This window comes from Clarias gariepinus, chromosome 7, assembly GCF_024256425.1.
Source record: "Clarias gariepinus isolate MV-2021 ecotype Netherlands chromosome 7, CGAR_prim_01v2, whole genome shotgun sequence".
NCBI classification, from domain to species: domain Eukaryota; kingdom Metazoa; phylum Chordata; class Actinopteri; order Siluriformes; family Clariidae; genus Clarias; species Clarias gariepinus.
Genome location: NC_071106.1, coordinates 1,148,674 through 1,175,120, shown reverse-complemented (window position 1 = coordinate 1,175,120; position 26,447 = coordinate 1,148,674). Strand labels below are relative to the sequence as shown.

The window sequence follows — 26,447 nt, the reverse complement described above, 5'->3', positions numbered from 1 at the left end:
CCATAAATCTGAGGCGGGTCTGTGGCCGTACTGCTCTCATACACACTGACATTATGTGAGGTTGTGTGTAACATCTGTGTTTAAAATTCACTGAGAAACTCAACAGTACTGCGTATGAATTACTGAAAGTTATTATTACAGGATTGTACAGGATTATGACTCACAGCAGATCAGTAACATTATGTTCACAATCATTTTCTTCATCTCTGAATCAATAACGACTTTATATTTCAACTTCATAAAGAACGACAAGAGAGTCTTAAAGATCTCTCACTTAGTCGTCTGTTAAACTAACTTAAGTATTGGGACGGGGTTAGTTGTAGTTGTGATGTTGTGGCTGAATACACAGTAGAAGTGATTGGAGGATTTAAACCGGTGAATTAAAGAAAACTGTATTTTCCTGTAAAAGGTTCGACTGGTCAGGTTGTAATGTGACTGTAGTTCAGAGTGTCAGTGACTTTTAAACCAGCACAGGCGAGTCAGCAGGGATACAGTCACTCTGGGTCATAAGATTATCCACTGGGGGACGTATGTTTCTAGTAGTTTCTTACGTGAGTGTGTGCAGTGTGTAATGTGGATCCTGTAGCAGAGCTGAGAGCTGATTCACTCCGATGTCTCCGGGTGTCTTGTTGCTCAGATCCAGCTCCCTCTGCAGTAACGGGTTTTTACCTAGAATTCTACTAAGACGTGTGTGGGCTTCCTCTGCATCAGCACTTTTAAATAATCTGTAGAGGAATAAAAAAATAAAAAAGTTATTATAACATTATTAATTATGTTTAGTTTGATGATCGTCACTTATATGAGATTGACCTCAGTGTAAGTTTGTTATTAGGATCCTGTAGTAAAGCAGTGAGTTTTTCCACTCCTGATACTCCAGGGTCGTTCCCTCTGAGATCCAGCTCTTTCACATGTGAGTTCAGTCTCAGAGCTTCAGCCAGAGCAGCGTATCCTTCCTCTGTTATACTGCAGTCTGAAAGTCTACACAAAAATACACACACGTTATGTTTTATACACAGGAAAGCTCTGGGAGTCTTCACCAGGAAAAAGGGGCCGACTTTCATTGGAGAGATATTTAGTTACTTTACATTAATATAAAATGTTTTTTTTTCTCAGACCTTATGCTCATACTGATAGCATTTTTTTGTTATACAGATTTTACAAGAAAAGCTTTAAGTTGTCAGTCACAGCTTTCCCGTGTGTATAACAACTTAAACTGACTGACACTGGAGACTCCTTCTATTACCACTGCAGACTCTACAGGAAACACAGGTGTGTGAATGTCATGTGTACAGATTATATGTAAACACCACGCCAGTTTTATCATCCATGGATTTTGCTGATAGAGTAGCAAAAGTTAATGCACCCTTAATTCCGAAAACACAAAAAATAGCATCGACAGTATGAGCAAGGATTTATTTAAATATATATTTTATTTGAGGAAAGTAAACAAATGCTATAAATATATTTTTAAGTTGTATTTTTAATATTGTGTTTATGTGATTTGTTTTAAATTCCCATTTCCACAGTAACGTTGCCTGAATGTTATGACAATAAAAATCTCTGCTGTGAGTTTGACCGAAATATTTTACAGATTAGCTCGACTTTCTGATTAGCATGTGGACACTAAGATCATTTATAAACTGGCCACGACACACTTGGACAACAGAGTTCCATCAGATTATCTTTTGTTTGGACTGAAGTGTGTATTAGACGTTACCTGACAGTCTGCAGTGTCCAGTGTTTATTCTTCAGTTCTGCAGAGAGCAGCTTCACTCCTGAATCCTGAATCCTGTTCTTACTCAGATTCAGCTCCCTCAGGGTGGAGGATTCTGATCTGAGAGCTGTGAGCAGAGCTGAACATCCTCTCTCTGTCAGATTACACTCACTGAGTCTGAAAGAACAATTCATCACACTTAACTCTCCAGATTTGATATAATCTCTTCTCTACAGGCACAGAAGGAACTTATCTGTTCTCATTAAACGACTCATTACTGCTGAAACCAGATACAGAAACCAGATAAACCTGAAAACTGCAGTTACTGTTGTTATTGATGTTATATTCTTACTGAAGTGTTTCAGGTCTGCAGTGTGGATCCTTCAGTAGATCCTTCAGTAAAACACAGAGTTGCTCTACTCCTGAGTCTCCGTCTATTTTCCCGCTCAGATTCAGATCCGTCTGCAGTATGGGGTTTATACCCAGAACACCAGTCAGATGATCACAAGCTCTCTGTGCATCAGGACTTTTCAACAACCTGGAGAGAGAGAACAGAGATAATATTAATTATATTTATAACAGTGCTATTTTTAGCATTTTGTTCTGTCCACAGTGGAAACAAATTATGAAAAATTACACAAGCATAAATATTTACTTTTTATTAAAAATGTATAAAAATATATAGTTGTTGGAAATGTCTGTAAGGAGACACTCTATGAAATGATAAAACTGGAGCCCTTGCCAGACCACATGTGACTAGACATTAGAGGATTACAGTTTGGAGTTGATGACTGACGTCCTCATCACTAGTACTGTGTTTTATCATCACTCGCCTAAAGACTGTGATGTTGGATTTAAATTCAATAAACTCAGTAGATCCTTGCAGTTCTCCTGGTGCAGTAAGACTATAAAATGTGTCAGATACTTCTGCAGGACATTGTACACATACTGGGGGAAAAGCTCACCTCCAAGTCTTCTGTTTCCAATTTGAATCGTTCATTAAAGTCCTGAGCTCCTTCAGTCCTGATGTTCCAGGGTCGTTCCCTCTGAGGTCCAGCTCTGTCAGGTGTGAGGAGCGCTTTGATTTCAGAGCTTTAACCAGAGCAGTGTATCCTTCACCTGTTATACTGCAGTCTGAAAGTCTGGATAAAGAAAAAAAAGGAAATTATAACACTAATTAGTACTTAAACTATTCTAAAGTTTAAAGTCAGTAACTAATCAGTTGTTGCTACAAATATGTTTAGAGTTCAGTAAAAATGCCACTCAATCAGTGTGACGTAGTAATAAATCTATAGGTCTGGTATTAACTGACTTACACAAGTTTCTGGAGTTTACAGGATGAACTCTTCAGTAGAGTAGAGATCTTCTCCACTCCTGCATTTCCCAGGGTGTTCTCACTCAGGTCCAGCTCTGTCAGGTGTGAAGGGTTTGAAGTAAGAGCTGATATCAGATCAGTACAGCCTCTCTCTGTAATACCGCTCTTACTCAGCCTGCAGACAGAGAACACAGATGTGTACAGTGGAATGTTCTCTCACACTCTACAGTAGATTCTACAGCAGTACTGATTGTGTTAAACAGTGTGTGTACACTACACTAATGTCTTTAAAGATTTAATGTTCACACAAACAGTAACACCAGGTGAGGGAGTCAGACTACATACCTGAGTGTCTCAGTTCTACAGTGTGAATCCTCCAGTAGAACAGAGAGCTGCTTCACTCCTGAGTCTCCAGATATTTTCCCACTCAGATCCAGTTCTGTCTGCAGTAAGGGGTTTGTACCCAGAACCTCAGTCAGATAACGACAGGCCGCTTCTGCTTCAGGATTGTCCAAGATCCTTTATAGAAAACAATCCATATGACACTGATATCAGAGCTCTGAGATTAGACAGTTACTAACACTAATACTGATATAACAGAGACATCATCTTAGTAATCAATATTTTGATCCTCAGGCTCCGCCCACTGTTAAATTATGTGAACCATGTGTCTGGTCTTTGTGTTTGTCGTTGATGTTCCCCATCTCTCTTATTTATATAAACTTTGCAAGCGTTGTAACGTATGAAAGCACAGGGGTAACTCAGGGTTAAGACACTGGACCACTGATCAGAAGGTCACAGGTTCAAAGCCCAGCACCACCAAACTACCACTGATGGGCCCTTGAGCGAGGCCCTTAATCCTCCACTGCTCAGATGTGTAATGGGAGTTTAAAAAGTCGCTCTGGATAATAGTGTCTGTCAATGATGTATATATAAGTGGAAGCATCAATAATGTAGAATTTAAATAAATGATTAATATTATACAGGGTGGGACATTTATATGGACTTATTGGGAATTTCGCAAGAAAAACAATGGTGTGCTTGGTTTTAACGTAATTCTATTCTTTCATGAGTTATTTACAAGTTTCTGACCACTTATAAAATGTTATAAATGTGTTATAAAATGTCTTCAATGTGCTAGCATTTCTCCTGCGGTGTTGCTATCGTGTGTGAAGAGTAGGGTTGCATTGACAATCCAACACAATGGGCAGCACATTGAACACATTTTGAGAAATTCCTAATAAGTTTGATGTGTCCCATGACCCTCTTCCTATTGAAAAAACAAAAGTTGGATCCAAAATGGCCGACTTCAAAATGGCCACCATGGTCACCACCCATCTTGAAAAGTTTCCCCCCCTCACATATACTAATGTGCCACAAACAGGAAGTTAATATCACCAACCATTCCCATTTTATTAAGGTGTATCCATATAAATAGCCCACATTGTATACAGTAAAAACTTACCTCACAAATAATTTAGACTTTGAATTCCCCTTTAGGAAATAACTAAAAATATTCCATCTTGACACGCTGTAGTTCCCTCTGAGGTCCAGCTCTATCAGATGTGATGAGTCTGATTTTATAGCTTCAGACAGTTCAGTACATTGTCCTTGTGTGAGACTACAGCCTTTTAATCTGAAAGAAAATGATAATAATCTCATTACCTGCTGAGACAGAGACATGACAGTGAGAGTAGAACATCACTGAGGGGTTTGAAATGAACAGGAAGTTCAGTACAGGAGCTGCAGGAGACAACATTTATAACTGTTACTGTAAATAACACAAAGGTTCTGTCACATTACACATGGGAGTCATATACTTAGATTAAGCAACAGAAAAAGAAACAATTACTAATTTTATGCCATAAATGTTACATTTCTTATGAGTAAATTATTTAAATTGTTAATTTGGGTTATTCATAAAGTAAAATTATGCCAGATGATCCGATAAATAAAAACACAGAAATATATTATAATATCCCTCATAGAGAGTCAGCCAAAAAAACTATGTATAAACACAGGAACAGATAAATAGTATTATGTATATTATATTAATATATATATATAATATTAATAATGTTGTTGCTGGTCTTTCGGCTGCTCCTGACACGTGGTCGCCACAGCGGATCATCAGGTCCGTAACCAGTGGCTGGGGTTTTTGGGCACTAGCTGGGAATTGAACCCGGGCCTTTGGAAACACCCCCCACTGAGCCCCCGGTGCTGTTCTGTGTCCACTTTACATAATATTAATAATAGACTAAACATGAAGCTCTGGCAAAACAACAGTATAACAACAGACTAATCCAACAGCAGAACAACAGACAACAAATACAGGACTAAACCACACTCAATACATGAATATTTACTTGAAGTCATCAACAAACTCAGCTCAGGAGTGAAGTCATCACCTGGCTGAGGTGCATTCTGGGAATTAGAGTCCCAGCCAAACATACATATACATTTATATACTTATATAAGTTTTTATTTTTAAAATATTTTTGGCTGACTCTGTGTGTGTGTATGTATATATCTATATCTATATCTATATCATGTATGATTTTCGTTCCACTTCTCACGTGTACACCACTTTGTATTGGTCTTTCACGTGGAATTCCAATGAAATTGATTCATGTTTGTGGCTGTAATGTGACAAAATGTGGAAAAGTTCAAGGGGGCCGAATACTTTTGCAAGCCACTGTATATATATATATATATATATATATACACACACAGGTATATGTACCTGAGTTTCTCCAGAGTGCAGTTTGTGTTCTGCAGTAGATCAGAGAGACGCTTCACTCCTGTGTCTCCAATGTTATTCTCACTCAGGTCCAGATCCTTCAGGTGTGAGGGGTTTAAACACAGAGCTGATACAACAGCAGCACAATCACCCTCAGTTAGACTGCACTTACACAACCTGTGGAGAAGGAGAATTTAGTGTGTTTACGTTTCTTTCAACCACCAAATTTAAATTTTTGTAATAATTATTGTAATTATAATTAATAATAATTTTGAACCCCAGTTTGCTGAGTCTGATCTGTTGGTTCTTCAGCACATCCCAGAGCTCCTTCACTCCTGATCCTCCCAGTTTATTCTCACTCAGCTCCAGCTCTCTCAGGTGTGACGGGTTTAAACACAGAGCTGATGTCAGAGCAGCAAAACCTGCAGCCGTCATACTGACCTTATTTACCCTGAATACAGACAGAGAACATTAGTTTAATGTAAAATATAAGTAACACACAGTTTAACATTAATCCCAGTTATAATATTCTTAAAGGACTGCACTAGAGTGTATTAATGTAACTGTAAGGTAATAATGAATGAACAGTAACCTGAGTATCTGAGCTCTGCAGTGTGAATCCTCCAGTAGAGCAGAGAGCTGCTTCACCTCGGAGTCTCCGTGGATTTTCTCACTCACATTGAGTTCTCTCTGCAGTAAGGGGTTCTCACCCAGAACTCTAGAAAGTAAATCATAGCCTTCCTGTGCAGCACGAGTCTTCACCAACCTGCAGAGAGAGAAAGGAAGAAGATTGTGTGTGATAAAAACTCACATTTTAAGTCAGGACATACGGTGCATGATTAGTGAAGAAAGTTTACGGAGAAGCTTTGGTGTGTTTTAAATGATGGTGTCTTAAAGTCTTTGGTTAACTAAGATCACTTATACATGCTCTTATTTTCAGATTTTCTTTTTTTTTCTTATTGCTGAAATGATGTTTACACTGAAATATAAATTTAATGTCTGCATTCAGGTATTATATTGCTCTAATGCGCCGATTTATTGTTAACTTGCCATTAATTCCATTCCTGATAACTAAAACATTAAAACAAAAAACAAGTACCCTTACGATGTAGATTGTAAGGGGTAACCCCTAGAGGGCGCCAAAGCGCCCCAAAGACTGGTTTTTGTTATGTTTTGTTTGTAGTTTGTTTTAGTTGGACTTCAAGTCCCAGACTGCACCTCGGTCAGGTGACGTAGGCATTCACCTGAACCGAGGGAAGTAATTAAGTTTATTATAAATAATAGCTTTTGTTGCCATTTATAGACTTTATGTCGGTGTTTGTTTTATGTGTTTATGTTTAATAAAAAACCTGTGTTGAAACGCCAGCTCGCCTCCTGCGATTATGCCACCCAAACACAGACACCGAGGTAAGAATCGTGACAGAAAGCTAGACCGTATAAGTGGCATAGCGGAGGTCGCTTCCCCAGATGTTTTTTGGGGGGGCGCTATTACCATCTCGTCCGAGCTGGCGGAATAGATACAGGACAGCGAGGAGCAAGGACAGAGGGAGCTGTTGCAGAGCTGGGAGGGCTGCAAGCTCGCCGAACCGGCGACTGGCTGGGAGACAGCGAGGAGCAGCGAGAGACAGACGCGCGGCAAAGCTGGGAAGGCTGCAGGCTCGCCATCCGGCGGACGCCGTTTAGAGGTGAGGCAGCTGAGGGAAACAAGTTCCCACGCTCCGACGAGGAAGTACGGGCCAGGGAGGTCGGGTACATCGGAGGCGGACGGGAACAAGAGCCCGAGGAGGAGCGAGGTAAAAAGGAGGATGGGACCCGGGAACTGCTCAAGTTCTGGGCAGAGGTGAATGGGGAGCGCATTCGGGGCCTGCAGGAGCAGGTGGAACAGCTCCAACACCTGCTCATCCGACTCCACGAGAGCCAAGCAACAGGCTCTGAGCCTCCTCCTTCTCAGCCTCTGCCCAAAACAGAGGACGACGTGCTTCCGCCACCTCCGCCTCTCTTCCTCGTTGAGGACGCGTTTCCTCCACCTCCGCCACCTCAGCACGACGCGGAGGACTACGCGCCGCTACAGTACGGCGACGAGGACGCGTTTCCTCCACCTCCACCGCCGCTGCTCGGCGTAGAGGATGACGCAGCGCTGCTGAACAGCGACGACGACGCGTTTCCTCCTCCACCGCAGCGTGAAAGTGGGGAGACAAGGAGCAGCCTGGAGAGCATCGTCCCTCCTCCGCCTCCCGGCTTTGAGGACGTCGCCCCCGCTCCACAGCCGCCCTGTGTAGCGCACGTCGCTCCAGCTCCTCAGCCCGGCGGCGAGGACGGCATGCTTCTTCCTCCGCCTCCCGGCTTTGAGGACGTCGCGCTTCTTCCTCCGCCTCCCGGCTTTGAGGACGTCGCGCTTCTTCCTCCCCCTCCCGGCTTTGAGGACGTCGCGCTTCTTCCTCCGCCTCCCGGCTTTGGGGACATTGCGCCAGCTCCTCAGGCGCCGCCCAGCTCAGCGAGCGTCGCTCCAGCTCCGCCGCCGCCGCCCAGCTCAGCGAGCGTCGCTCCAGCTCCACCGCCGCCGCCCAGCTCAGCGCACGCCGCTCCAGCTCCGCCGCCGCCCAGCTCAGCGCACGCCGCTCCAGCTCCGCCGCCGCCAAGCTCAGCGCACGCCGCTCCAGCTCCGCCGTCGCCGCCGCCCAGCTCAGCGCACGCCGCTCCAGCTCCGCCGCCGCCGCCGCCCAGCTCAGCGCACGCCGCTCCAGCTCCGCCGCCGCCGCCGCCCAGCTCAGCGCACGCCGCTCCAGCTCCGCCGCCGCCGCCGCCCAGCTCAGCGAGCGCCGCTCCAGCTCCGCCGCCGCCGCCCAGCTCAGCGCACGCCGCTCCAGCTCCGCCGCCGACCAGCTCAGCGCACGCCGCTTCAGCTCCGCCGCCGCCGCCCAGCTCAGCGAGCATCGCTCCAGCTCCTCAGTCGCCGCCGAGCGTCGCTGCAGCTCCTCGGCCGCCGAACGCCACTGACATGGCCCCAGCCCTGCTTTCGCTGTCAGGCTTTGGGAAGGGTGGTCCAGAGCCGGCTCAGCTACAGCTGAGCATGGAAGATCATTTTAGGCAGGCAGTGCGGCTCTGCTCGCGGGAGGGGATCGACTGCCTCGGTGTTGGGGGTCCAGACCGTTACCGCTGGGGTGGGAGTCCGGGACCCCCTTTTTAAGGGGGGGGGTACTGTAAGGGGTAACCCCTAGAGGGCGCCAAAGCGCCCCAAAGACTGGTTTTTGTTATGTTTTGTTTGTAGTTTGTTTTAGTTGGACTTCAAGTCCCAGACTGCACCTCGGTCAGGTGACGTAGGCATTCACCTGAACCGAGGGAAGTAATTAAGTTTATTATAAATAGCCTGACTGAAGTTCAGTCAGGCGTCTAGCTTTTGTTGCCATTTATAGACTTTATGTCGGTGTTTGTTTTATGTGTTTATGTTTAATAAAAAACCTGTGTTAAAACGCCAGCTCGCCTCCTGCGATTATGCCACCCAAACACAGACACCGAGGTAAGAAACGTGACATAGATACACTAAACTTTAAAATGTAGCGTTAAAATTATTTTACAGTTTACAGCGTATAGCATGCAAACAAATAAAAATTCAACTTAATTCAATAAGATAAAACATAGAAGTCAATCCATGATTTGTATATTATAAAATGGTTCATAATAATTAATTTCAAATTAGTTCCTCACCTCAGTGTGTTCAGTTTATATTTTGGGTCATTCTTTAAATTCATGAGCAGCTTCACTCCTGAGTCTCCAGGGTCGTTCCCTCTGAGATCCAGCTCTATCAGGTGAGATGATTTCAGAGCTTCAGCCAGAGCAGTATATCCTTCCCCTCTGATATTATTGTCACTTACTCTGAAAAAAAATACGTAAAACATTACATATTATCTATATATCCTGAATATTTTAGACACGGTACACAATAGACATTTATTTGCATACATTTTATACAAACATCTACTGAGTACTAAATAAAAATCGTTTTTGTACTGAATTAAACAAAGCATTTAATGATACTGTCATGTGTCATTAAATAATAAACACGTACCTGAGTGTTTGCAGGACGCAGTGTGAATTCTGTAGTAGATTAGAGATCTGCTTTATTCCCGAGTCTCCTGCGTTATTCCCGCTCAGATCCAGCTCTATGAGGTGTGAGGGATTTTCTCCCAGAGCTGTAGTTAAAGCAGCGCAGCCTTCAGCTGTTACACTGCACTCACACAGTCTGTACAAGCACAGAAGGAGAACAATCAACAGCTTTATTATCACTTATTAAATAACAGTCTAGTGTTTTAATTCATTTCTTTAACAGTTATGTTATAATTACTAATAATATCAATGTGACACTTAATATTTACACCATGAACACTGAGACTCAATTTTTAATTACTGCATTATGGATTATTAATTTATTATTTATGTTTTATTCCACACAAGTGTGATCCATTCTGTAAAAACCCAGCTAAAGTCATTTCTGTGATTCGCTGTTTTCTACATTAAACAATTCTACATATGATTTAATGTAAATGTTTTCACAGACAGCTGCACAATTCTGTTGTGTTTTGAATATTTGTACATATTATATATTAGAATAAACAGTTGAGTCTGGTATGCCTACACCAGGAGGTTAAAGTTATTACAGCATCAAGTTCAGATGTTCCTTCACCTGAGTGTTCTGAGTTTACACTGTTTATTCTTCAGTCCAGCAGAAAGTTGAGAGACTCCTGAATCCCTCAGACTGTTGTTACTCAGCTCCAGCTCTCTCAGGTGGGAATTCTTTGATTTGAGAACTTCAGCTAGAGCTGAACAGCCTCCATCAGTTATATCACATGTGTTAAGGCTAAACATGACATCAGAAAAAGATGAAAAACAAACTCACACATTCATTACAATATGTGTTCTATATAAAAATACACCCATATTTACAGATTCAATATTGTTAAAATTCCTAACTAAATTTTCATAACAGAAATGAAGTTACCTCAGGATCTCCAGGTTGCAGTCAGGACTTTTCAGTCCAGCAGAAAGCTGAGAGACTCCTGAATCCCTCAGACTGTTGTTACTCAGCTCCAGCTCTCTCAGGTGGGAATTCTTGGATTTGAGAACTTCAGCTAGAACTGAACAGCTCTCCTCCTCTAAATCACATGTGTTAAGCCTAAATATAAAATCAGGATTAAGATTAAACTCTATAATGTCCAACACCTACTGGGTCATTTTTAAATCTAGCTCTTAATCACTTGAGACATGAAGTTACCTCAGGATCTCCAGGTTACACTGTTTATTCTTCAGTCTAGCAGAAAGCTGAGAGACTCCTGAATCCCTCAGACTGTTGTTACTCAGCTCCAGCTCTCTCACACTACAGGACTTTAATCTGAGAGCGCCGGCTAAAGATGAACAGCTCTCCTCAGTCAGGTTACAGTTACTCAGCCTAAATATGGATATTATATTAGCACATCTACATACACACATGGCCAAAGTTTTGAGAATGACACAAATTACTACCATCAGTCCTGTGCCAACATTAAAGCATCCTGAGACCATTCATGTATGAGGATGCATCTCAGGGCCAGGGAGTGGGATCACTTACAATTTTGTCTAAGAACACGACCATGAATAAAGAATGCTACAAAAACATCCTCTGAGAGCAACTTCTCTTAACCATCCAAGAACAGTTTGGTAATGAACAATGGCTTTGCCAGCATGATGGAGCTCCTCGCCATGAGGCTAAAGTGATAACTAAGTGGCTCGGGGAACAAAGCATCGAAATTTTGGATTCCATGGCCTGAAAACTCCACAGTTACATTTACTTGTAGTAGTAGTAAGACACCCTTTATTGTTGTACTTTTGTTGTCCAGAAATGTTGATAATTAATGTAAGTCATTCCAGAAATGGTCTGTGATTACTTTTCTAAGGAGTCTCACCCGTGTTTTTATTTTTTTTCAGAATTCCTGTTTTTCTACTTCAGGACTATACGGCCATGTCTCAAAACATTTAACATCTCCCATGTGTACGGAATGAAGTCAACAAAATGCACCATTTGGATTCTTTTCTTTTTGGGGACCCAAAAACTGAACCAAAACCAAGCTTGACATTTAACAAATATAAAGTCTAATACAGGCGAATATAATAAACAACAAACGTAATACAAATCAGCAGCTTGTGATGTGTTAATCCCATCAGGGATCAGAGCACAAGGTCAGCCATTACTTTGTAATTTCTCCAGGAACCGTCTCTAGGTATTATTGGTAGTATTGTTATTGAAGGTCGTACCAAATGATGGACTATCACTTATCTAAGGATTTGGACTGACGAGTTCCCCAAATTCCCATGTTAGTGTTAAGAGGATTTGTTTGGTAAACGCCAATATCTCAGGAACCCTACAGCCTAGAAGAAGCCATTTTCATCATTTTGCACAAGAAAAGTGATGCATCCGTAATATAAAAAATATAAACATTATAGACATATAACTGCATTTTATTTTCATACTTACTTAATTTTCTGAAATTTGCAGTGAGAGTCTTCCAGGAGGACTGAGAGCTCCTTCATCTTTGAGTCCCTGACTTCCTTCCTGCTCAGATCCAGCTCTTTTAGGAGTAAAGGGTTTTGACCCACAACTGATGTTAACCATTTACAGGCCTCCAGTGCAGCATCCTGTTTCAAAAAACTGAAAAAAAAAAATTTGATAAAAAGTTAATACTGCTTCCAGATTAACAGACTGGTATTAATAGACCATATAGAAGGGCAGCTTTAGTTTATTTTTATTTTTTTTTAATAAACAGACAGTTATGTCTTAACAATTTAAAAATGTATTCATCTGTAGGTTTAGGTTTCAGGGTCATTACAATGGATCGTCAGGTCTGCATATTTGATTTGGCGGTTTTACACCTGATGCCCTTCCTGCCACCCCAGTTTGTTCAGGCTTGAGACTGGCACTAAGAGTACACTGACCTGTGCAACCCCACGTTCTTGGCAGAGTATTTAATTATGTGTAACATTATCTTGTTTGATTATTGAAGAATCATCTCAGTTTTAGTGTTCTGTTCAAATAATAAACTGTATTTTGTATTAAAGTAATTAACCCCAGTATATTTTCCTCACCTCAGTGTGTTCAGTGTACAGTCTGGATCCTGTAGTAAATCAGTGAGCAGCTTCACTCCTGAGTCTCCAGGGTCGTTCCCTCTGAGATCCAGCTCTATCAGGTGAGATGATTTCAGAGCTTCAGCCAGAGCAGTGTATCCTTCCTCTGTTATACTGCAGTCTGAAAGTCTACAGAGAACATTTAATAGCATTTTTAAGATCATAAGTTAGGGTGAAGATTTTTATGACACTACACAGTTCACCACACACACACACACACACACACACACACACACACACACACACACACACACGCACACACACACACACACACACACAAGCACGCACACACACACACACACACACACGCATGCACACACACTCACACACACACAAGCACGCACACACACAAGCATGTGCACACACACACGCACACACACACACACACACACACACACACACACACACACACACACACAATTAGAAAATGGTCAGCTACAGTTTGACAATTAAAGTTTTATTAGTTACAGTAGACTTGTTATAGAAATACATTTAATAATTAAATTAATACAAATGTAATAAAATTGCATTACTTTAAATAATATTTGTTTAATGACATATTATGTTCAACTTCACCTATAACTTATGATATAATTATTAATTTCTACAATAATTCCACTTGAGTAAATCCAAATCCTCAAGAAGTAAAAAAGACGCTGCATTAATGTTCTTCAAGTATTAAACATTACACATTTATGACAAACCTTAATGGAGTAAACGTTTAACATCAGAACCTAAAACCCACCTCAGTGTCTGCAGGTTACAGGGTCGATGCTGCAGCAGTGCACAAAGCTTCTGCACTCCAGAGTTTCCAAACTTATTCTCACTCAGATCCATCTCTCTTATGTGTGCAGGGTTTAACTGTAAAGATGAAGACAGAGCAGAACAGCCTGCTTCTGTAACACCACAGTCCTTTAACCTGGGGACAGAGGACAATCTTTATGTTGAAGTATCATAAATATAGCAGCAAGTAGCAAATAAAAACTACCATAATACCCACGTGAGTGTCTGAGGTCTGCAGTGTGAATCCTCCAGTAGAACAGAGAGCTGCTTCACTCCTGAGTCTCCTTTTATTTTCCCACTCAGATCCAGTTCTGTCTGCAGTAAGGGGTTTGTACCCAGAACCTCAGTCAGAGATTTACAGGCTTCCTCTGCTTCAGGACTTAACAAACTGCAGTGAGAGAACAAAGAGAGATTACATTATTAGTATATTTACATTCTATCATGTTAGTGTTCTTTTAGAATAATAAACTGTACTGAAAAAAGTGAAACTGCTGTGTCATTCATACAAAGTATGTTTTCTACATTGATCTGATGGAAATTTTTTATTTCCCATATGAAACTGATATTTTTACTTTGTGTAAAAGCAAACATTTCAGCCCCTGGTTAAACTTAAATGTAATCCGTTTACTCAAAGGACATTTCTACTTCAAACCAAAGGTTTGCCGTGTCACGTGACCTCATTACATAGTATTATTGTGGACTGAATCAAGTTCTGCTGGCGGCCATAGGCCAACTCTTTTAAACCAGGTAAGAAAGCAAACTCATGTCATTTCTATGTTAAATGTATCTCTTCCATGAGCAGATGTATGCTTTATGTCAGGAACAACTACTTTGTAGATTGAGTTTTGCGTCTGTGTTTGCTACTGTAGCTAAAAACACCTATATTACCTACAGTAGCATTAGCTAACTAACGCGGTTATTTTTAAGATCACCTACGCTAAGTCGGCTGTGGCGAATAACATGAAATTAATTATATTTAAGTTTCGTGAAAATTAGGAAAGGGACCTAAACATAGAACAAGCCAGTTTGGAGTGAGTGATGTTTGTACTGTACTTATAGTTATGCTTTAAACCTTCTGGACTTGTTAACGTGTAAGTAATGTTAATATCGCTAAAACTATATTCCCTCGTATGAAACGGGGCATTAGCACATGTTCCTGACACACTGGTAACACTTTATCACACGTTTTTTAAACGTTATCAGTATATAAACACTGGTAGCAATCTGACACGTTGATTTAACGTTACTACAAGTACAACAGGCCAACCGATTAAATTAACCATGTAAATTAAATGTAAAATAAAACTCAAAACAGTTAATTATTTATATATACAATTATTAAACAAACTTCCAATTTCCTTGGTAGTATTAGGTTGGATTAATGGGCGGAGCACCGTCACACTGTCCACTAGTGTTTACACAGACCAACAAGCTGAGGTTAGCCATTACTATGTCATGAAGTTTAAAAGTAAACATGAAATCTTTATTTACTTTTGTGTTTACAGGTTTACAGGTCTGTTAGCTTTTTCTGTGTGTGTGTGTGTGTGGGGGGGTGATTCTTTCTATACATATTGTAATTATGATTTGCTAAGAACTTGAGCCAGTCCAATTTTTTTGTTTTTGTTTTTTTGTTCAGTCTTTTTTTTTTTTTTAATCAGTTTCTGAGAATTATAACTGCTCCACTTCAAGCAAGATTGCTAGTTTCCTTGAACAAGCAACACTAAAAATTAATTGATATAATTAGAAACAAGTGAGGAATTGTCAGAAAGAAGACCAGAGATATAATCTTAATCTTCAAGTTTTTGATCTGGTATGTACTTGCTCAAAAAAGCAGAAATTAGTAAATGTAATATTGGGAATGGAAGCCACAGGAGCTGAACAAGGCACACTGAAAAAAGTGAAACTTTTGTCATTCATACAAAGTATGTTTCTACATTGATCTGATGGAAATTTTTGATTTCCTATACGAAACTGATATTTTTAAGTTGCTTATAAGCAAACATCGAAGCCCCTGTTTAAACTTAACTGTATCCGTTCATTCAAAGGACATTTCTGCTTCAAACCAAAGGTTCGCCGTGTCACGTGACCTCATGGCGTAGTATTATTGCGGACTGAATCACGTTTGCTGGCGGCCATAGTTTTTCAAAGAAAACAACAGGTAAGAAAGCAAACTCATGTCATTTTTATGTTAATTGTATCTCTTCTATGAGCAAATTTATGATTTATGTCAGGAACTACTTCTTTGTAGTTTTGCGTCTGTGTTTGCTAGATTGCATTTTGTGTCCGTGTTTACTAGCTAAAAACACCTATATTACCTACATTAGCATTAGCGAGCTAACACGGTTATTTTCAAAAACAACAGATTTTCTACGCTTAATTGGGCGTAGCCGAATATCATGAAATTAATTACATTTAAGTACCGTGAAAAATTAATAGGAAAGTGACGTAAACACAGAACAAGCTAGTTTGGAGTGAGTGATGTTTGTAGTGAACTTATAGTTATGATTAAAACCTTCTGGACTTGCTAATGTGTAAGTAATGTTAATATCGCTAAAACTATATTCACTCGTATGAAACGGGCATTAGCACATGTTTCTGACATACTGGTAACACTTTATTAATGTTTTTAACACTGGTAGCAATTTGACACGTTGATTTAACGTTACTACAAGTACAACAGGCCAATCGATTAAATTAACCATGTAAATTAAATGTAAAATAAAACTCAAAACAGTTAATTATTTATATATACAATTATTAAACAAACTTCCAATTTCCTTGGTAGTATTAGGTTGGATTAATGGGCGGAGCACCGTCACACTGTCCACTAGTGTTTACACAGACCAACAAGCTGAGGTTAGCCATTACTATGTCATGAAGTTTAAAAGTAAACATGAAATCTTTATTTACTTTTGTGTTTACAGGTTTACAGGTCTGTTAGCTTTTTTGGAAGGGCATTACTTTACCCATACTGCAGAAATTAAGTCCTAAAATGCACAAATAAAAACATGTGGATACATTTTTTAATGAAAATGATACAGTAGAATTGCCGTGAATTTAGTAAATGTCAGTGTAATCTAAATATCCTAAAATAAACTCCCTGAAAATGACGAAGCACTGAGAATTAATAGTTGAATTATCTGATAATATCAGAGAATAATTTCAGTTATCCTGCGAAACTGAATTATGTTCATGGGTTTATTGTATTGTCAGTAGTGAGCAACAGAATGCAGTTATTTTAAAGGTGTGTGGGGGGGTGATTCTTATCTGAGTTATTACTGAGTTTCTATCAGTCGCACATGAATGTTCCATGTTGTTTGGCCTTATCTATGCGCTAAACTTGAGCTATCTTGGTAAACTCAAACACACTTTTGTGGCCATGTAGAAAATATTTAGGAACGTATATCTTATTGACAGTAAAATATAACATTTTGGTCACCTCATTTGTCAAACAATTGTCAGATTTTTACATGGTTGGCAAATAGGTATATACAGTTCTTAAGATTAAGTTATTAAAATGCATTGTTTTATTTATTTTATTTTTGTCTTCTTTCTTTTAATTTGAGAAATAATAGTACAACAAAAAGAAAAGGTAATGTATCTTTTCAAGGATGGTAATAAATGTTTTTGGAGGAGAACTTGTGTGTTCATTATCTTTATTTTTAAACGTAATTTTTTTTAAAAGGTTGCTTACTTCATTTATAAATATAACTTCTCTACATAAATTAACTTTTTTGATTTAGAGATAATTCATTTTTTTTTATTTCAGAAAAAGACTATATATTGTATAATTCATAAAATTAAGTTTGTACGTAATCATATTTTTAACTTGAGAAAAATGAAAAAGATTACTACTATAATTTACTCCAATAACTTTATACTACATGAATGTGAGATGTTTCTTTCAAGGTAAACACTAAACTTAAATATAATGTTAAATCTTAGGTTTTTCTAAAGTGATATAATCAAGTTGTTAGAAAGTAGAAAAATAAGTTTGACTGGCCTAAGGCATTGTAATAACTTTTGTTTCTGATTTGGATGGATGAATTTCTTTTGCTTTGGGAAAACTTAAAAATCTATATTTAATCAAAATTAAACCTTAAATAATATTCTAACGTTTGATTTGGGAGAAAGAAAAAAAATTGCTTGTAACAACTTGAATTTTTTTTGTTTTGAAGTTAATCCAAAGTATCATTTTTTTCAGTGTACTTAAAATTTTAAATGTTTCTAAAGTGAAAATCAAGTTGTTACAAAGTCGAAAAATTAGTTTAACTTTTGTTTTTGATTTGGATGGATGAATTTATTTTTGCTTTGGGGAAACTTAAAAAATATATTAATATCAAATAAAAATTAAACCTTAAATAAACTTATGACATTTGATTTGAGAGAAAGTAAAAAAATTGCTTGTAACAAATTAAGGCAATTTTTTTAAGTTGATCCAAAGTGTCATTTTTTTCAGTGTATATTTGTATTAAAGTAATTAACCCCAGTATATTTTCCTCACCTCAGTGTGTTCAGTGTACAGTCTGGATCCTGTAGTAAATCAGTGAGCAGCTTCACTCCTGAGTCTCCAGGGTCGTTCCCTCTGAGATCCAGCGCTATCAGGTGAGATGATTTCAGAGCTTCAGCCAGAGCAGTGTATCCTCCCTCTCTTATACTGCAGTCTGAGAGTCTACAGTGGGAACATTTAATAGCATTTTTAAGATCATAAGTTAGGGCCGAAAGTTTTTATGACAATACACAGTTCACCACACACGCATACACACACACTCACACACACACGCACACGCACGCACACACGCACACCTACACACACACACACACACACACACCTACACACACACACGCACACACCTACACACACGCACACGCACGCACACACGCACACCTACACACACACACACACACAATTAGAAAATGGCCAGCTACAGTTTGACAATTAAAGTTTTATTTGTTACAGTTGGCTTGTTAAAGAAATACATTTAATAATTAAACAAATATAAATGTAATACAATTGCATTACTTTAAATAATATTTATTTAATGGCATATTATGTTCAACTTCACATATACCTTGTGATATAATTATTAATTTCTACAATAATTCCACTTGAGTAAATCCAAATCCTCAAGAAGTAAAAAGACGCTGCATTAATGTTCTTCAAGTATTAAACATTACACATTTATGACAAACCTTAATGGAGTAAATGTTTAACATCAGAACCTAAAACCCACCTCAGTATCTGCAGGTTACAGGGTCGATGCTGCAGCAGTGCACAAAGCTTCTGCACTCCAGAGTTTCCAAACTTATTCTCACTCAGATCCATCTCTCTTATGTGTGCAGGGTTTAACTGTAAAGATGAAGACAGAGCAGAACAGCCTGCTTCTCCAACACCACAGTCCTTTAGCCTGGGGACAGAGGACAATCTTTACGTTGAAGCATCATAAATATAGCAGCAAGTAGCAAATAAAAACTACCATAATACCCACGTGAGTGTCTGAGGTCTGCAGTGTGAATCCTCCAGTAGAACAGAGAGCTGCTTCACTCCTGAGTCTCCTTTTATTTTCCCACTCAGATCCAGTTCTCTCTGCAGTAAGGGGTTTGTACCCAGAACCTCAGTCAGAGATTTACAGGCTTCCTCTGCTTCAGGACTTAACAAACTGCAGTGAGAGAACAAAGAGAGATTACATCATTAGTGTACTTTACATTCTATCATGTTAGTGTTCTTTTAGAATAATAAACTGTATTTTGTATTAAAGTAATTAACCCCAGTATATTTTCCTCACCTCAGTGTGTTCAGTGTACAGTCTGGATCCTGTAGTAAATCAGTGAGCAGCTTCACTCCTGAGTCTCCAGGGTCGTTCCCTCTGAGATCCAGCTCTATCAGGTGAGATGATTTCAGAGCTTCAGCCAGAGCAGTGTATCCTTCCTCTCTTATACTGCAGTCTGAAAGTCTACAGAGGGAACAAAAGCATTTAGTTATTTATGATCTCATATCTTGAGTGCAATGCTTTTCTTTTTAGGATTTACACCATGTGATTTGTAATATTGCTCATCACCTGTCAAACAATTGACATTTCACCTAGTTATCTTGTACCTATTTAGTTTTTTGAGTAAATTTACAACACCTTTTTAATTAAAATAGTTTATATATATATATATATATATATATATATATATATATATATATATATTAATAATTTGAATTGAATTTTGATTATAAATTATTATTATCATTAGACCTATAAAGTATAATTACTGATAATTATATCAGTGCTCATGGTAATATGGAGTTATATTAGATTTAAAGTGAAAATACTGTATATTGTTTTCTATAAAACATGGGTTTACCAGGGATACATAAGCAAACATTCCAATAATCTACTCAATAGTAAAGACAAACCGACCTCAGTGTCTCCAGTTTACAGTTTGGACTCTTCAGTCCAGCACAAAGCAGCTTCACTCCTGAGTCCTCCAGAGGATTCCTGCTCAGATCCACCTCAGTCAGCTTGGAGGATTCTGAGCTGAGAACTGTGTGTAAAGCCGAGCAGCTTCTCTCTGTCAGGTTACACTCACTGAGTCTGAAAGGAGAATTTAATAATAAGGAAAAATCATCTGTATTTTGATGTACCACCAGATACCAATCTGTTTGCCTGTTATAAGAAAATTCTATAATGTTCATAATGACTCCATAAAGATCCATTAATGTTCATAGTTTTAAAATGAGATGTTTTAAACTAGTGTATTTTTTTTTTTGTCAGCTATTTAAAATTTTTGTCTTAATCCCCGGAAAAATGTCCCTATTAGTTTTTATCATATTCAGTTAATCTTATCCTATTTTTGTTTAGTTAGAAGAACCCTTAAGTATTTTAGTCTAGTTTTAGTCAATGAAAATTTAACATTTAGTAATAAGATTATTATTAATTAACCCTACAGTCAATCTAGTCTAGCTTAAACTATTTTTTTAAGTTTTTAAATCTTTTCTTCTGATACTTTCAGCTAATTTTATTTATTTTTAACAATCACAACCACTGCATGTCCTATAAGCAATAGGTGCAGTATGGACAGTGTTTTGAAACTTTTTTTTTATTTTTATGAATTTACACATTTGGACTGTTGTAGCTCCTATAAGTCACAATCATTCCATACCTATTAGATTAATGATTTTGGCACCGGATTACAGTTACAAACATTAATTTGATGAAAATTTTTATATTTCAAGTTCATGTAAAACTACAAACTGAGTTTATATTATGTGATTTAATGCTTTCTTGTATTAGTGTGTCCAATAAAGTGCTTTTGGATGACAAAGCATGCTAAAAAAAGGAGTAGGATTACTTACAGAGCTGTTGTGGCTTCCTGTACGACTGGCAGCAGCCTCTTAAAGCATTCATCTGACTTTATGAACTTCTGAAGCTCAAACACTTCAAGATCCTCCTCTGATGTCAGTACCACAAAGACCAGAGCAGACCACTGAGCAGGTGAGAGTTTAGCTTCAGAGAGACGTCCTGAGCTCAAGTAGCTTTGGATCTCTTTCACTAGTGAATCATCATTTAACTCGTTCAAACAGTAGAACAGATTGATTGACCTCTCTGGATCTGGATTTTGTTCAAACTTAATCTTTATGTACTCGACTATGTCCTTTTTGCAGTCAGAGCTGGTTCCTGTGTGTGTCAGCAGACCTCGAATGAGCTCCTGATTAGACTCCAGTGAGAGACCCAGAAGGAAGCGGAGGAAAAGGTCCAAGTGTCCGTTCTCACTCTGTAAGGCCTGGTCCACTGTCATCTTAAGGAAATCAATAACTTCTGTTTCTTTGCTCTCTTCTGATCGTTTAAAAACATTCTTGTTTTCATTTCTGAGAGATACGTATGTATATAAAGCAGCAACAAACTCCTGAATGCTGAGATGCACAAAGCTGAAAACTGTGTCTAGAAATCTGCCAGTCTCCTGAGTACACACTCCTGAGTACACCGCTATTTTACTGGGGTCAATTCCACACTTTTCCAGATCGTGTGCATAGAAAATCAGGTTGTTGTTTTCCAGTTGACTAAAGGCGAGATTTCCCAGAGAAAGAATTCCCTCTTTATTCCACGGAATGTCTGATGCAGTCTTTCTGTTATATTTTTTGTCCCCCTGTACGATCTGAAATATCAGAAAGTATGTGTACATATCCGTCAGAGTCTGTGGAATTTCTTCATTGTCCGTTTGTCTCAATATCCTCTCAAGTACAGTAGCTGAAATCCAACAGAAGACAGGAATATGACACATGATGAAGAGGCTTCTCGATCCTTTAATATGATCAATGATTCTGTTGGCCAGAGTCTCATTACTGATTTTCTTTCTGAAATATTCCACCTTCTGATCATCATTGAAGCCGCGCACCTCTGTGACCCGGTCCACGTGTTCAGCAGGGATCTTAGCAGCTGCTGCTGGTCGAGTGGTTATCCAGATGAGAGCAGACGGAAGCAGATTTCCTTGAATGAGGTTTGTCATTATAGTGTCCAGTGAGGTTGGCATTGATACATCAGTCCACTTCTCATTTTCACCAAATGTTAGAGGAAGTCGACACTCGTCCAGGCCATCGAAGATAAACATGACTTTATACTTATCTGTGAATCTCATTCCTTTTACTTCTGGAAAAAAATGATAGATGATTTTCTTTAAACTGTAAATGTCCTTGTCCTTTAGGTTCAGTTCTCTGAAAGGCAGTGGGAATATGAACTTGATGTCCTGATATTCTTTTCCTTCAGCCCAGTCTAGAACAAACTTCTGTACACAGATGGATTTCCCGATGCCAGCGACCCCCTGTGTCACCACAGTTCTGATGGGTTTGTCCTCTTCTCCGGGTAACAGGTTAAACATGTTCTTGCATTCAATTTGCTGCTCTTGCTCCATTTGGTTTTCCTTAACTTTTGCACTAGTATTTTGTCTTTCAATTTGTCTCACCTCATGTTGATCACTCATTTTCACCCTTCCACCAGCAGTGATGTACAGATCTGTGTAGATCTTGTTCAGATTGTTGGACTCACCCTGCGTTGCAATTCCTTCCGATACACGAGTATACTTCTTACACAGGTTTGATTTGAGTTTACGCTGCTGGAATTCTATTAAAGCATCTGATTATATCAATATAAAATGGAACAAAGACAAATATATTAATTAAATAAAAGGCTTTATTAGTTTGATGTATTATAGAAATTACACGAATAATAGTATGTACTGTAGATTTCAAACATGCATTTACACATTTTCACATTTTAGTTTCACTTTAGGTGTGTGTTCTGTGGATCTCTTACCTTGGAGTGCACCAGCGATGTCACTGTGGTTCATTAGTTTTAGGAAGTAGACTGCCATATCAAGAGCTGCATCTTTAACACTCCACAGATCTTCCCTCACATCTCCATAATATTTTGTGTTTTTGTCTGTTAGAAGTTTCTTAAACATCTCCAGCTCGTGTTTTATGAATACAATCATTTTATTTTCCAGATCCTTCATAAAACACACAGAGAATTAAATGCATTTATATTAATGTCAACAATTATCAGGATCAAAAACACTGATTCACTCTTTATGCTCTCCTAGATGTGGTTGACTTCAGAGAGGCTGTAGATTATTCTACAATATGTTTCATACATTTTTTCAGAGCAGATTGAATATTGCAACAACAATGTAGATTGGAACGCTGTACAGAAAGTTCTAGACAGTGAGGAGGAGTTTAGCTTTTCCTCAGAACAACACTGAAGGTGTGTTCTGATCAGCCTGAAGTACCCTGTGAAGTATACTTCAGCCATGTTAAGTGTGATTCCAAACTGCAGAGAGCAAAACTGCTCCGGTTTTGTAGGGAACAACTACAGTTCTTTACTGTAGCAGAAAACAGAATTTCCCATCAGCCACTGCGTCTTGCTGGAGCATGAAAAGAAGCTTGAGAAAAAGGATTTATATATTTATCATTATTATTGTGGACTACATCATATTAAAAGGACACAAATATTTACATTTGAATTTAATCAGGAAATTCTCAGTTTTATATAGGCTAGGAATTTATGAAAAAAAAAAACTCTGTACATCTTGTAATAATTTATAATTTAAATAGTATATATTTATTTTAATAAATATTCAATCTTTAATGTCCATAGCGTTAAATTTCCAAAGAAGCAGGTGCTAAGGTGCGTATGTTACCATGGTGACGCAGAGAAAGTGACGTCTGTGCTGGTGTCATTGCAGGGTTTTTAAAATGGTGGAATATTGTCAAGGCAAGGTCTCTTAAACGATATTCTCTGTACAGGGCAGCAGGGAGTAGGGAGCACTCTATGAAGTACACTTTGGAATGGAATGCAGCTTGAGACAATGACAGAGAATGGGTGTGTTTTGCAGCCAAGGAGAAGAATCCAGCAAGCTGTTGCCATGGGTAAATTATTAAGTCTTATATAATCTCTATCGTGATCATATAAAACTAATATTTAATTTTTCCTTGCTTTGGCCAGCTTACATGAAACATTGTCTTTCAATGTCATTTACATACTTTAGGGTGGCATGTAGATAACACTGCCAATCATGCTAACATACTGCCTTATGTAGCTTAGCGCAAACATGTTATCTCATAGTGGGTAAGCTAATGCCTCATGTAGCTTACATATGTTCGAGAAAATCAGTTCATGGTGTAAATTTTATAATGTATTTCACTCACTTAAGCTCAGTGGTTAAGGCATTGGACTATGGTTCAGAAGATCCCAGGTTCAAACCCCACAACCACCAAGTTGCCACTGTTGGGACCTTGAGCAAGACCCTTAACCCTCATCTTCTCAGATGTGTAATGAGATAATGTAAGTCGCTCTGGATAAGAGCATCTGCCAAATGCCTAAATGTGTAGTAAATGTTTACAAATATCTGCTCAGGTGTAAATGTTTGGAATGTGCTAAATAAGTCTGGTTAATGGGGTTTGCTAATGATTCCAGTGTAAATGTTTGAGTTGCACTACATACATGCATGAGTCAATACTCATTAACTGCACATCTGTTTACTTTGAACAATGTATGCTTAAAATTTATTTATTTATTTCCAGGAATGTGCTGCATCACCTCGTCTTCACTAGCACCTCGAACTGGGACAGGCAGGGGTCATTTAGTTACCAGCGTGATCGAGATTTATATTGAGTTAGTGCACAAATGCATACATACAGGTGTAAATCATAATGCAAACTCCTTGTATGGCATTACGAAAGCTTGTGTTGCCTTTATGCATGGTCATTAGTGATTGATGATGATGATAATATACAGTAGTTTCTTTTATTGTGTTATCAGAATACTCATGTTTTTTTTTTGCTCCTTTTTTTTTATTAACAGTTGTGACCATGTAAATGATTAGCTACCTGTTCAATAGAAAGCAAATGCAAACATGCATTCACTATACAGACAGATACTGTCATGGAAAACACAGACTGCACAGATTCCTGTCCACATGGGAACCTGGAACGCAACTGGGGCCTTGATGGAGACATGATAAGTCTCTGTCTGTTGTATCCTCCATTCTGCTTATACAGAAGACACTTTGCAGAGGAGGATAAAAACATTTCCCTGTCCTGCACCTTTGACTATTATAAAGGGGTTGACTCATGTTGAACGGGCAGCACCATAAAGCACAGACACGAAGTGAAATCTTACAGGAAAAAAAGGTAATTTATTTAGGAAAATGTGGAAGGAAAGGGTTAAAGAAGGGAGGATGGAAAGAAAGGGAAGGAAAGAATGTGCACGCGCTGACTCTGCTCTCGGCGGAACCCTGGACCAGCCCCTCACAGCTCTCGCTGTGGAGGCAGGAGCTGCTGTCTACGTTGGCCCACGCTGCCACTCTGCCCGCTGTCCACTGCTCACCAGCCTGTACCAGCGGGGCACTGCCCACCAGATCTGCACGTGCACATTCTTTCCTTCCCTTTCTTTCCATCCTCCCTCCTTTAACCCTTTTCTACCACATTTTTCCTAAATAAATTACCCTTTTCCTGTAAGACCTTGCTTCGGCCTGACTTCGGGATCCAGGAATGTTGCTACTGCTAGTCGCAGGTTCTGCGTTGTAAAGCAGTGTATGGTAAGCAGCAAAAAACACCACATAAATACACAGGTATACAATGCTCACTTATGTCTTCAGTTCAGGAACTGCTTTTCGCGAAAGGCACAAAGATGTATGACTGTGTATGGGGAGTAAGAGTGAGTTTTTACAAACCTAACACCCTTTTTACATTGTGCACTGTTCCTGTTTGTACTGTTTTACCCTGAATGTGTGTTTTTGCACAGTTTTTCCAATAATATGTTTTCTGTACCACCACATGTTTCATGTGCAAATTCAAGTACGTGTATATGATCATCTGTGTGAGCTGAGTGAACTTTTTTGTCCGATTTATTTGGCCTGACAGTTAATTATATTCTAAATAAACTACAAAAAAAAATTTCTTTTATCCTAAAATTATTTTCTTGCAGCACTTCCCTCTGTCACACACCTGACTGACAGGTTCATTACGCAGCTCATTATGCAGGATTCTGTCTTCCTTTGGTGTGAATTACAGCATTATTCAGATCATTCACACCTTCTAACACCTTCTAGCTAACATTTTTACATTATAAAATGTAAATGAAGATTATTGTTTTCTGTGAATGAGTGAGCAGGATGATTATCATGTCATTTTAAAGCAAAAACACAAATGTCTTGTACACAGATGTTATGAATGTAGTTTGTGTCCTTATTTCAGTCACTTA

At 38.9% G+C, this 26,447-nt stretch overlaps 2 protein-coding genes across 2 annotated transcripts in view; both read right to left on the bottom strand.

Moving 5' to 3' along the window:
- LOC128528109 (uncharacterized) overlaps positions 1 to 26,447 on the bottom strand; it is a 198,088-nt gene that overhangs the window by 18,660 nt on the left and 152,981 nt on the right. Inside the window, exons 34-58 of the mRNA XM_053500861.1 lie at positions 20,112 to 20,285; positions 19,491 to 19,658; positions 19,194 to 19,364; positions 18,939 to 19,112; positions 18,209 to 18,376; positions 13,922 to 14,092; positions 13,667 to 13,840; positions 12,883 to 13,050; positions 12,275 to 12,448; positions 11,039 to 11,212; positions 10,766 to 10,939; positions 10,451 to 10,624; positions 9,836 to 10,009; positions 9,475 to 9,642; positions 6,362 to 6,535; positions 6,047 to 6,220; positions 5,773 to 5,946; positions 4,495 to 4,665; positions 3,375 to 3,548; positions 3,031 to 3,204; positions 2,680 to 2,856; positions 2,067 to 2,252; positions 1,718 to 1,891; positions 811 to 978; positions 552 to 725 (exon numbers count right to left, since the gene is read on the bottom strand). Of these exons, the coding sequence (XP_053356836.1) occupies positions 552 to 725; positions 811 to 978; positions 1,718 to 1,891; positions 2,067 to 2,252; positions 2,680 to 2,856; positions 3,031 to 3,204; positions 3,375 to 3,548; positions 4,495 to 4,665; positions 5,773 to 5,946; positions 6,047 to 6,220; positions 6,362 to 6,535; positions 9,475 to 9,642; positions 9,836 to 10,009; positions 10,451 to 10,624; positions 10,766 to 10,939; positions 11,039 to 11,212; positions 12,275 to 12,448; positions 12,883 to 13,050; positions 13,667 to 13,840; positions 13,922 to 14,092; positions 18,209 to 18,376; positions 18,939 to 19,112; positions 19,194 to 19,364; positions 19,491 to 19,658; positions 20,112 to 20,285 (4,326 nt within the window). The remainder of the gene's footprint in view (positions 1 to 551; positions 726 to 810; positions 979 to 1,717; positions 1,892 to 2,066; positions 2,253 to 2,679; positions 2,857 to 3,030; positions 3,205 to 3,374; positions 3,549 to 4,494; positions 4,666 to 5,772; positions 5,947 to 6,046; positions 6,221 to 6,361; positions 6,536 to 9,474; positions 9,643 to 9,835; positions 10,010 to 10,450; positions 10,625 to 10,765; positions 10,940 to 11,038; positions 11,213 to 12,274; positions 12,449 to 12,882; positions 13,051 to 13,666; positions 13,841 to 13,921; positions 14,093 to 18,208; positions 18,377 to 18,938; positions 19,113 to 19,193; positions 19,365 to 19,490; positions 19,659 to 20,111; positions 20,286 to 26,447) is intronic.
- LOC128527508 (NLR family CARD domain-containing protein 3-like) lies at positions 21,043 to 23,190 on the bottom strand. The gene is made up of 2 exons (XM_053499930.1): positions 23,001 to 23,190; positions 21,043 to 22,820 (listed from the first exon to the last, which is right to left on the bottom strand). Exons 1-2 carry the CDS (start codon positions 23,176 to 23,178, stop codon positions 21,043 to 21,045), a joined length of 1,956 nt encoding a protein of 651 aa, XP_053355905.1. The 5' UTR covers positions 23,179 to 23,190.

Bases quoted from the DNA above. Each gene is read 5' to 3' on its own strand.
- LOC128527508 (XM_053499930.1), bottom strand. From the start codon at position 23,178: ATGATTGTATTCATAAAACACGAGCTGGAGATGTTTAAGAAACTTCTA. The intron at 22,821-23,000 runs GTAAGAGATCCA...TGATATAATCAG, and splicing joins CATCGCTGGTGCACTCCAAG to ATGCTTTAATAGAATTCCAG.